This window comes from Salvelinus alpinus, chromosome 19 (assembly GCF_045679555.1).
Source record: "Salvelinus alpinus chromosome 19, SLU_Salpinus.1, whole genome shotgun sequence".
In the NCBI taxonomy this organism is placed as follows: domain Eukaryota; kingdom Metazoa; phylum Chordata; class Actinopteri; order Salmoniformes; family Salmonidae; genus Salvelinus; species Salvelinus alpinus.
In genome coordinates this window covers 20,214,381-20,227,238 of record NC_092104.1, presented here as the reverse complement: position 1 = coordinate 20,227,238, position 12,858 = coordinate 20,214,381, and the positions used below count along the sequence as shown (strand labels likewise).

The 12,858-nt window shown below is 42.2% G+C and overlaps 1 protein-coding gene across 1 annotated transcript in view; it reads right to left on the bottom strand.

Moving 5' to 3' along the window:
- The window catches only part of LOC139545088 (inactive carboxypeptidase-like protein X2), a 33,430-nt gene extending 20,952 nt beyond the window's left edge, over positions 1-12,478 (bottom strand). Inside the window, exon 1 of the mRNA XM_071352486.1 lies at positions 11,705-12,478. Coding sequence (XP_071208587.1) covers positions 11,705-11,957 — 253 coding nt within the window. The 5' untranslated portion in view covers positions 11,958-12,478. The remainder of the gene's footprint in view (positions 1-11,704) is intronic.
- Between the last annotated feature and the right edge of the window lie 380 nt (positions 12,479-12,858).

Sequence of the window (12,858 nt, the reverse complement as noted above, 5' to 3'; positions counted from 1 at the left end):
CAAGGCCAGTCCGGATTGCAACAAAAAAAGACATCCAGTAGACGTCGGTGTCGGTCCGTGTTTACTGGGGTCTAGCCTATCGTGTCCATTCGCTGATTTGCCGCTGACATTCGGTAATAATAAAAATTGGTGTAATAGCCTAGAGTTTTCTTGACATTTTGTTTTAATTAGTGTGAATGGGTTATGTTTTACCCTGGCTATATCTGCTACATGATTTATGTTAGATTTCTTTTGGGGAAGGAATGTTGGTAGAGCGCTGCAGCGATGCTTCTCTCCAACAGAGAGGCGCGCTGGGAATAAACAATCAAAATATTTTGCAGCATTGCCTTTGACAAAGTGGGAGCTGCTTATCACAGGGCGACATCAGCGCTCACCTTAAAAGCCCTTATGCCACTGTTTAAGAGAAATTGACATTGTTTTTGGGCAGAATTATGTGAGATTTAATGTGTTGTTTGAGGTGCATCTTGGTCAATTTAGTTCAGAAAATGCTACCCTCGTCAATCTGCCGCCACAGGCAGCTGCCTAAATCTGCCAAATGAGCGGGCTGGCCCTGTGTTACGTCCGTTGTTGGAATGAGACCAAGGTGCAGCGTGGTAAGCGAACATCTTACTTTTATTTAAAATGAACACCAAAACCCAACAAAATACAAAAACTAACGTAAAGTTCTGCAGGCTATACAGCAACTAACAAAATCAAGATCCCACAACCTAAGGTGGGAAAAAAGGCTGCCTAAGTCTGATCCCCAATCAGAGACAACGATAGACAGCTGCCTCTGATTGGGAACCATACCAGGCCAAACAAAGAAATAGGAAAACTAGATTGCCCACCAAAATCACACCCTGACCTAACCAAATAGAGAAATAGAAAGGCTCTCTAAGGTCAGGGCGCGACACCCTGTGTATTCCCAGTTATGTGAAATCCATAGATTTATTTCAATTGATTGATTTCCTTATATGAACTGTAACTCAGTAAAATCTTCAAAATTGAGGCATGTTGCATTGTATATATTTTTTCAGTGTGGTTACACAGTACCTACTAACTAATATAATTACCATATAAATACATGGTTTTAGTGCAACCAAATTGGGAAATTGGTCTGATTCAACCAACAGATGTGTGTGCTGAAGTTCACTAGATTTTAAGCTGTGAAACTCGGAAACAAATGTACTTTATGATTAAAACTTAATCATCATCTCTGTCTCAGAGGGTGATTCCTTCCACTGTAGAGTGGGGTTCTGTGGTCACTGTTCACCCATGATTACAGCACAATCAGTGGAAAAGAAAAGTTGACTGTACAAATCTGTTTGCAAGATGCTCAGCTCAGAGCCCAGCCAGGTCTGTTACTGCAGCAGCAGACTAAATCTTCCCCAGTCCCAGTCCCAGTCTCAGGCCCAGGTATACTTTGCTCTGCTCTGGCCAAGAGACACGGTCCAGATGGGTATGACAAAAGACAAAAGGAACACCTACGTGAGAATGCTGTTCATTGACTACAGCTCAGCGTTCAACACCATAGTGCCCTCAAAGCTCATCACTAAGCTAAGGAACCTGGGATTTATTTTATTTCATTAGGATCTCTTTTAGTCCTCATTTGGACTGATCTTCCAAGAGTCCTTAAACATTAAAATACAATTTATAATATGATCATATTTTCACATATAACACACTGTTACAAACAGACATAATACCCTGACATATTGACCAGATAAATACTCTAACAGTCTAAAAAGATTGATTCTTCATCTACCATAGTCCAGCACAGGTTTCCTATGTATTATATTTAAATGGTTTTAAAGTATTGTTTGAATTTATATATTGAAAAGTTTCTTGTTTGCTCAGATAAATTATTCAATTTCTTTATTGCTCTAAATCGAAATGTTATTTTGCCTATTTCTCTTTTCTGTCTAAATAACATATAGATGGTGGACAATCTGTTCCTAGTATTTAATGAATGTCTGTCTCTTTCCAACTGAATACTGTTGTGAATAGAGTTTGGCCGTTTTAAATGGTGTATATTATGAAATAAAATAAGCATGTTTTTTTCAATTATCTTGTTGACTGATGACCAACCAAGAGCATTGAGCATGACTACAACCAAATAACCATATCTCCACCTTAAAGCAATCCTTGCTGCTTTGTTCTGTTCAATCTGCAGCCGCCAAATTTAACTTGTGGATGCATTTCCCCAGAACACAGAACAGTAGATCACCTGACTCCCAAGCATTTACTTAAGAATCTTTCCCGGTAAATATTTAGCTATCCTTCTGATCATGCATGCAGTTTTAATATTTTTTGTCCATAGATTAGTTATTTGAGACGACCATGATAACCAGTTGTCTAGCTGCACTCCTAGTAGTTTGGTTTCTGCCACTTCCTCAATTTGTACTCCCCCATACTTAATTGTATCCCATGCTGTGTTGGCCTTTTCCTAGTGGAACAGACCAAAATAACTTTTCTTAGTGTTTAAAACAAGTTTGTTCCGGCAAACCCACTCCCTGATATTTTCCAAATCTACTTGTACAGCTTGCTGTACCTGTTGAACCGATTGGAAAAAGAGGACCGAGCACGCCCCCATTCTCATCGACAGGGCTGCAGTGGAGCAGGTTGAGAGCTTCAAGTTCCTTGGTGTTCACATCATCAACAAACTAACATGGTCCAAGCACACCAAGACAGTCGTGAAGAGGGCACGACAACACTTATTCCACCTCGGGAGACTGAAAAGATTTGACATGGGTCTTCAGATCCTCAAAAGGTTCTACAGCTGCACCATCGAGAGCATCCTGACTGGTTGCATCACTGCCTGGTACGGCAACTACTCGGCCTCCGACCGCAAGGCATTACAGAGGGTAGTGCGACCGGCCCAGTACATCACCAGGGCCAAGCTTCCTGCCATCCAGGACCTCTATACCAGGCGGTGTCAGAGGAAGGCCCTAAAAATTGTTAAAGATTACAGCCACCCTAGTCATAGACTGTTCTCGTTGTTACCGCACGGCAAGCGGTACCGGAACACCAAGTCTAGGTCCAAGAAGCTTCTAAACAGCTTCTACCCCCAAGCCATAAAACTCCTGAACACCTATTCAAATGGCTACCCAAACTATTTGCATTGCCACGCCCCCCCTTATTCACCGCTGCTACTCTCTGTTGTTATCTCCTATGCATAGTCACTTTAATAACTCTACCTACATGTATATATTACCTCAACTAACTGGTGCCCCCGCACATTGACCTTGTACTGGTATCCCCCTGTATATACAGTGAGGGAAAAAAGTATTTGATCCCCTGCTGATTTTGTACGTTTGCCCACTGACAAAGAAATGATCAGTCTATAATTTTAATGGTAGGTTTATTTGAACAGTGAGAGACAGAATAACAACAAAAATATCCAGAAAAACGCATGTCAAAAATGTTATAAATTGATTTGCATTTTAATGAGGGAAATAAGTATTTGACCCCCTCTCAATCAGAAAGATTTCTGGCTCCCAGGTGTCTTTCATACAGGTAACGAGCTGAGATTAGGAGCACACTCTTAAAGGGAGTGCTCCTAATCTCAGTTTGTTACCTGTATAAAAGACACCTGTCCACAGAAGCAATCAATCAATCAGATTCCAAACTCTCCACCATGGCCAAGACCAAAGAGCTCTCCAAGGATGTCAGGGACAAGATTGTAGACCTACACAAGGCTGGAATGGGCTACAAGACCATTGCCAAGCAGCTTGGTGAGAAGGTGACAACAGTTAGTGCGATTATTCGCAAATGGAAGAAACACAAAAGAACTGTCAAACTCCCTTGGCCTGGGGCTCCATGCAAGATCTCACCTCGTGGAGTTGCAATGATCATGAGAATGGTGAGGAATCAGCCCAGAACTACACAGGAGGATCTTGTCAATGATCTCAAGGCAGCTGGGACCATAGTCACCAAGAAAACAATTGGTAACACACTACGCCGTGAAGGACTGAAATCCTGCAGCGCCCGCAAGGTCCCCCTGCTCAAGAAAGCACATATACATGCCCGTCTGAAGTTTGCCAATGAACATCTGAATGATTCAGAGGACAACTGGGTGAACGTGTTGTGGTCAGACGAGACCAAAATGGAGTTCTTTGGCATCAACCCAACTTGCCGTGTTTGGAGGAGGAGGAATGCTGCCTATGACCCCAAGAAACCATCCCCACCATCAAACATGGAGGTGGAAACATTATGCTTTGGGGGTGTTTTTCTGCTAAGGGGACAGGACAACTTCACCGCATCAACGGGACGATGGACGGGGCCATGTACCGTCAAATCTTGGGTGAAAACCTCCTTCCCTCAGCCAGGGTATTGAAAATGGGTCGTGGATGGGTATTCCAGCATGACAATGACCCAAAACACACGGCCAAGGCAACAAAGGAGTGGCTCGAGAAAAAGCACATTAAGGTCCTGGAGTGGCCTAGCCAGTCTCCAGACCTTAATCCCATAGAAAATCTGTGGAGGGAGCTGAAGGTTCGAGTTGCCAAACGTCAGCCTCGAAACCTTAATGACTTGAAGAAGATCTGCAAAGAGGAGTGGGACAAAATCCCTCCTGAGATGTGTGCAAACCTGGTGGCCAACTACAAGAAGCATCTGACCTCTGTGATTGCCAACAAGGGTTTTGCCACCAAGTACTAAGTCATGTTTTGCAGAGGGGTCAAATACTTATTTCCCTCATTAAAATGCAAATCAATTTATAAAATTTTTGACATGCGTTTTTCTGGATTTTTTTGTTGATATTCTGTCTCTCACTGTTCAAATAAACCTACCATTAAAATTACAGACTGACCATTTCAATGTCAGTGGGCAAACGAACAAAATCAGCAGGGGATCAAATACTTTTTTCCCTCACTGTAGTCTTACAAGTGTTATTTTACTGCTGCTCTTTAATTACTTGTTACTTTTATTTCCTATTCTTATCCGTATTTTTTTTAACTGCATTGTTGGTTAGGGGCTCGTAAGTAAGCGTTTGAATGTAAGGTCTACACCTGTTGTATTCGGCACATGTGACTAATACAATTAGATTTTATTTTATTTTATTGTCTTGCTGTATAAATTGTATTATCATCTGAAAATGTAGTGGTTTGAGTTTCAGATAAGGCATAAGGAAGGTTGTTGGTATATATTAAGTAAAGAAGTGGACCAAGGCAGCTGCCCTGTGGTATTCCACAGTTTAAAGCATGAGGGGAAGAAAATGAACCATTGATATAGGTGGACTGTTTCCTGTCAGTTAGATATGACTGTACCCAATTCAATGCTACCTCCTTAAAACTATAATGCAATCATTTTGTCAAAAATATTTAATGATCCACTAAATCAAATGCTGCACTAAAATCAAAAAATAGTACACCTACAAACCTGCCATTATCCATAGCATTGAGCCACTGATCAGTCATGTCAACCAATGCAGTGGTAGTGGAATGATTTTTGCGATAAGCATGCTGATTGGCTGTAATCAGATCATTATTTTCCATGTACTCCCATATTTGTCTACTCACAATACCCTCCAATATCTTACTGAGTGAAGAGAGTAGACTAATTTGTTGACTATTGGCAGGAGTAATGGGTTCTTCGCTGTCTTTCGGGATAGGACATATTTTAACATGCTTCCATACATTTGCAAACATCCCCTTTTTCAGTGACCAATTAAATATGTATTTCAGTGGAGCCTCAATCTGGGGAGCAGTAAAATGTTTTCCATAAGATGATAACCTGTAGATTTACCATCGGGTAAATTAAATTAAATTTGCTCATAATATGATTATCAATCCATTGGACAATAGCTTGTTTGGAAGAATGGGTGTTTACATTATCACTCAGTAAATACATTTTCTTTGTAAAAAAATCTGCAAAATGATTGGCAATATCAGCTGGTTTTGTTATTGTTTTCTCGTCGACCTCCACACTAGATTGGCATGATGAAATAAATGTACCAAGTAAGCCCGTAACTGTATTTCATACCTTTTTAGAATCATAAAAAAAAGAAGTAAAATAACGTTTTTTTCTTGCGATTTAATTTAACTGCATAATTACGTAGTGTTCTATAATTCTGTTCATCAATTTCTAGTTTAGATTTGGCTGCTAAGACTTTTGCCATATTTCCCAGTTCATCATCAATCCATGGTGATGGACGAGCCCCATCTGTACTCTTTCTTACTGGGGCACCATTACCTCAGTGAGCAAATCAATCATTTGCTCACTGATTAAACACCTCCCTCTGCAATTGGATACTGGACTTTCTGATGGACCGTGGTGAAGGTAGGCAACAACACAACTGCCACGCTGACCCTCAATACGGGGGTCCCTCAGAGGTGCATGCCTAGCCTCCTCCTGTACTCCCTGTTCACCCACGACTGCATGGCCACACACGTCTCCAACACCATCATTAAGTTTGCTGACGACACGACGGTGGTAGATCTGATCACCGACGACGATGAGACGGCCTACAGGGAGGAGGTCAGAGACTTGCCAGTATGGTGCCAGGATAACAACCTCTCACTCAACGTCAGCAAGACAAAGGAGCTGATCGTGGACTACAGGAAACGGAGGGCCGAGCACGCCCCCATTCACATCGACAGGGCTGTAGTGGAGAAGGTCGAGAGCTTCAAGTTCCTCGGTGTCCACATCACTAAGGACTTATGGTCCAAACACACCAACACAGTCGTGAAGAGGGCACGGTAAATGCCTCTTCCCACCCAGGAGTCTTAAAATATTTGTCATGGGCCCTCAGATCCTCAAAAAGATATACAGCTGCACCATTGAGAGCATCTGGCTGCATCACACCTTGGTATGGAAACTGCTCGGCATCTGATTGCAAGGCGTTACAAAGGGTAGTGCGTACGGCCCAGTACATCACTGGGCCGAGCTCTCTGTCATCCAGGACCTCTATATCAGGCGGTGTCAGAGGAAGGCCCTACAAATAGTCAAAGACTCCAATCACCCAAGTACCGTCTGTTCTCTCTGTTACTGCACGGCAAGCGGTACCGGAGCACCAGGTCTGGGACCAAAAGGCTCCTGAAAAGCTTCTACACCAAAGCCATAAGACTGCTGAAGAGTTAATCAAATGGCTACCCTGACTTTCTGCATTTCCCCCGTACCTACCTACATTACATGTACAGTACCTGTCAAAATGTAAACACACCTACTTATAGAACGTGAGATGCAATGGAAATGTTGCACATGGGGAGAGCGAGAGAGGGTGAAAGAGGAAGCTTGGCTCCACCCTCTCTCTATCTCTCGCCACCTGCAACATTTCCATTGCATCTCGCGCTCTACACTCATCCGTCCAATTTATGTAAATAGCTTGCCCGCTCCATAGCAAGCTTCTCTATCTGAAGTAATTTAATGTTGAGCTAAATATAAAAAAAATACACACCTACTCATTCCAGGGTTTTTCTTAATTTTTTATGATTTTCTACATTGTAAAATAATAGTGAAGACATCAAAACTATGAAATAACACATATGGAATCACGTAGTAACCAAAAAAGTTTAAAACAAATCAAAATATATTTTAGATTTTAAATTCTTCAAAGTAGCCACCCTTTGCCTTGATGACAGTTTGCACACTCTTGGCATTGAGTAGGTGTGTCCAAACTTTTGACTGGTGGTATACAGAAGATAGCCCTATTTGGTAAAAGACAAGTCCATATTATGGCAAGAACAGCTCATTAAAGCAAAGAGAAACAACAGTCCATCATTGCTTTAAGACATGAAGGTCAGTCAATCCAGAAAATTTCTAGAACTTTGAGAGTTTCTTCAAGTGCAGTCGCAAAAACCATCAAGCGCTATGATGAAACTGGCTCTCATGAGGACTGCCACAGGACAGGAAGACCCAGAGTTACCTCTGCTGCAGAGGATAAGTTCCTTAGAGTTACCAGCCTCAGAATTTGCAGACCAAATAAATGCTTCACAGAGTTCAAGTAACAAACACATCTCAACATCAACTGTTCAGAGGAGACCGTATGAATCACGCCTTCATGGCCGAATTGCTACAAAGAAACCACTACTAAAGGACACTAATAAGAAGAAGAGACTTGCTTGGGTCAAGAAGCACAAGCAATGGACTTTAAACACACCTACCGTTGGAAATCTGTCCTTTGGTCTGATGAGTCCAGATTTCAGATTTTTGGTTCCAATTGCCATGTCTTTGTGAGACGCGGAGTAGGTGAAAGGATGATCTCCGCATGTGTGGTTCCCACCGTGAAACATGGAGGAGGAGGTGTGATGGTGTGGGGGTGCTTTGCTGGTGACACTGTCTGTGATTTATTTAGAATTCAAGGCATACTTAACCAGTATGGCTACAACAGCATTCTGCAGCGATATGCCATCCCATCTGGTTTGCGCTTAGAGGGACTATAATTTGCTTTCAACAGGACAATGACCCAACACATATCCAGGCTCGAGGGTGCCAGGCTGCTTTTCATTACGCACATCTGTCACCATCATTACGGGCAGCTGCACAATATTGGACTCACCTGGACTCCATTACTTTGTTGATTACCCCTCTATATTTGTCTGCTCTTCAGTTTGTTCCCTGTGTCAGCATTGATGTCGTTATTTCTCCCCTGTCCAGACGCTGTTCCTGTTCTGTTTCATGTCTGTGTTTCATTAAATGTTCACTCCCTGTACCTGCTTCTCGTCTCCAGCGTTGATCCTCACAGTAAGGGGCAGCAGGTAGCCTAGTGGTTAGAGCGTTGGGCCAGTAACCGAAAGGTTGCTAGATTGAATCCCCGAGCTGACAAGGTAAAAATCTGTCGTTCTGCCCCTGAACAAGGCCATCATTATAAATAAGAATGTGTTCTTAACTTCTTTGGGGTAGGTGGCAGTATTTTCATGTCCGGGTGAAAAGCATGCCCAGAGTAAACGGCCTGCTACAAAGCCATAAAAGCTAGAATATGCATGTTATTAGTAGATTTGGATAGAAAACACTCTGACGTTTCTAAAACTGTTTGAATGATGTCTGTGACTATAACAGAACTCATATGGCAGGCAAAAACCTGAGAAGAAATCCAACCAGGAAGTGGGAAATCTGAGGTTGGTCGATTTTCAACTCAGCTCCTATTGAAGATACAGTGAGATATTGGTCATGTTGCACTTCCTAAGGCTTCCACTAGATGTCAACAGTCTTTAGAACCTTGTCTGATGCTTCTACTGTGAGGTGGGGGCAAAAGAGAGTGGAATGAGTCAGAGGTCTGCCAGCAGCCATGAGCTGACCATGCTCTGACCATGCACGTTCACATGAGAGTTTGCTCCCGTTCCATTTGCTTTTCTGAAGACAAAGGAATTCTCCGGTTGGAACATTATTGAAGAATTATGTTAAAAACATCCTAAAGATTGATTCAATACTTCGTTTGTCATGTTTTTACGGACTGTAATATAACTTTTTTAACTTTTCGTCCGTACTTTCCGCTGGACTTGCCCGCGCGTCGTGAGTTTGGAAAGTGTACTGAACGCTAGAACAACAAGGAGGAATTTGGACATAAATGATGGACATTATCGAACAAAACAAACATTTCTTGTGGAACTGAGATTCCTGGGAGTGCATTCTGATGAAGATCATCAAAGGTAAGTTAATGTTTATAATGTTTTTTTGTCTTCTGTTGACTGCAAAATATGGCGGATATATTTGTGTCTTGATTGGGCTCTGAGCGCCGACTCAGATTATTGCATGGTTTGCTTTTTCCGTAAAGCTTTTTTGAAACCTGACACAGCGGTTGCATTAAGGAGAAGTGCATCCAAAATTCCATGCATAACAGTTGTATCTTTTAGCAATGTTTATTATGAGTATTCCTGTAAATTGATGTGGCTCTCTGCAAAATCAAAGGATGTTTTGGAACTTCTGAACGTAAGGCACCAATGTAAACTCAGATTTTTAGATATAAATATGAACTTTACTGAACAAAACATACATGTATTGTGTAACATGAAGTCCTATGAGTGTCATCTGATGAAGATCATCAAAAGTTAGTGATTAATTGTATCTATATTTCTGCTTTTTGTGAATCCTCTCTTTGGCTGGAAAAATGTCTGTGTTATTCTGTGAATAGGCACTCACCTAACATAATCGTTTGGTTTGCTTTCGTCATAAAGCCTTTTTGAAATCGGACACTGTGGCTGGATTTACAACAAGTGTATCTTTAAAATGGTGTAAAATACATGTCTGTTTGAGGAATTTTAATTATGGGATTTCTGTTGTTTTGAATTTGGCGCCCTGCAGTTTCACTGGCTGTTGAAGAGGTGAGACGCTACCGTCTCACGTACCCTAGAGAGGTTAACTGACTTGCCTAGTTAAATATATATATATTTTTTTAAAGTACTAAAAAAAGTAAGGGCTATTTGACCAAGAAGGAGAGTGATGGAGTGCTGCATCCGATGACCTGGCCTCCACAATCACCCGACCTCAACCAATTGAGATGGTTTGAGATGATTTGGACCACAGAGTGAAGGAAAAGCAGCCAACAAGTGCTAAGCATATGTGGGAACTCCTTCAAGACTGTTGGAAAAGCATTCCAGGTGAAGCTCGTTGAGAGAATGCCAAGAGAGTGCAAAGCTGTCATCAAGGCAAAGCGTGGCTACTTTATAGAATCTAAAATATATTTTGATTTGTTTAACACTTTTTTGGTTACTACATGATTCCATATGTGTTATTTCATAGTTTTGATGTCTTCAGAAAATTGTAAAAATAAAGAAAAACCCTTGATTGAGTAGGTGTGTCCAAACGTTTGTCTGGTACTGTACATAGTAATTCAATCAATCAATCAATCACCTAACCAAACCTACATGTACATACAGTGCATTCGGAAAGTATTCAGTGTTATTGCATGTAGATTTAATCTTTAGAATAAGACTGTAACAACAAAATGTAGAAAAAGTCAATGGGTCTGAATACTATCCGAATACACTGTATTACCTCAATCAATCACCCCAACTACCTCGTACCCAAGTACACTGACTCGGTACCGGTACTCCTTGAATATAGCCTGTATATAGCCTTGTTATTGCTATTTTATTGTGTTACTATTTTCTTTTTATCTATCTACTTTTTAACCGCATTGTTGGGGAAAAGCTTGTAAGTAAGCATTTCACAGTAAAGTGTACACTTGTTGTATTCGGTGCATGTGTCAAATAAAATGTGATTTGATTTTGTGAGCTGGAGACAAACAGGTGAGAGTGGTGTGTGCAGGGTATGTGTGTGTATACTGTTGGACAGGTCATAGTGACTGAACAGTGCCTGGGTAATTCAGGAAACCGCCGGCTTCTTTTGAAACCAATGCTCTCCATTCATCTTCCTCCTCCACCTGCCATGTTCTCTGTGCCTTATCCCCTGTCCTCTGTGCCCTGTCCCCTGTCTGACGATGTAACATAATGTTCTCCAGTCCTGCTCCTGGAAGGAGGCATCTGTTCCAACCCAACAACCAGACGATGTAGATGATTTTTTCTATTAATGGTTTGATCATTAGATGATAAGATGTGTTATTGCTGGGCTGGAACAAAGTCGTGCACAGTCTCCAAGACTAGGATCCAAGAACACTAGTGTAACACAAGCCAGGGGTTCCAAAACAGTTTTCAGATTCTTCTTGAGACCCATCAAGTAGATAAAAGCATCCATGTTTCTAGCCACAACTCAGTTGGGACCTACCAGTGGGTCCCAAATCTCTTCTTAGTAACATGTATTATAATAGGTAGGTTGGCTTTGTTCTTACCTGGTATGGCTTCTTCATCTGTGGCTCTCTTTGCCTTGCCAGTCTGTCTTTGTGTCTCTGTGAGCTCCTGTTCTCTAGCCAGCTCATCCTGGGACTCCTCTCCATGTAGGGCCTCCATTCCTCCGTCCATCCCTCTCTCCTCCACAGCCTGGCCTATAGAGACTATGCCTCCTGCGCTCTCCCCTCCTCTTAGCAGTAGCACACAGCATAGGGCCAGCAGAACCAAACACACCACTGCAGTATGACCCCCCATCCTCCCTAATCTACAGTAACTACCTCAATGTTCCACAAAATTCTTCTACTTCCAGAAATTCTACCTCAGTGTTCTAAATCAGTATTCTACTAAATAATTCTACCTCACCAAAACACCTCACTGTTCTGTCTCAGTATTCTACTCCAGTGTTCCACACCTTCACTCTAGTGAGGAATATTCTGGAGCTCCACGCGCACTGCAAGCCACAGCCAAACCCACTCACTCAAAGCATGAGGCAGGGCTGAACACAGAGAGGAGGGGGGGAGGGAGGAAAAGCAGCCCAAAAACAATGGCTGAGGGAGACAGAGAAAGAATCACCTTCACCTGGCTGACGAGTTGGAACAGGTGCCAAGATCAAAAGGATATTTCAGCACAGATTGAGCAGAGCAGCTCACTGGAGAAGCCAGGAGAGGGAAGGCAGAATCCAGGCTGGCTCTATAGATTTGAAAATAGAGCTTAGTCCTGTAGCAGAGTGCTTCTACCAGCTCTTCCCTCCGCAGACTGCCACAGACAGGCACGAATGGAAAGGCTCCCAGGACACTGGATTCCAGAGGAGGAGAGGGGGAGGGGAAAAGAGTGGAAAGAGGGTGGGGGTGGACAGAATGTGTGTGTGCTAACAAAACTGAACCCCACAACATCTGTGGACTCATGGAGTGGACTTAGTTCAAAGCAAATGAAAACAATAAAGAACATATTCCACCTCAAACTGGATTTTTTTTTTTTAGGAATGTCCCGCTCTCCTTACCATCCAGATTTCAGGGGAACTGTAGCATTCTTTCCTTACGATGTAGCTTAGCAAAGTCTCCCATTAGTTTGAAGGAAAATTCATTCCCAGCCAAGGAGAAACACACACACACACACACACACACACACACACACACACACACACACACACACACAC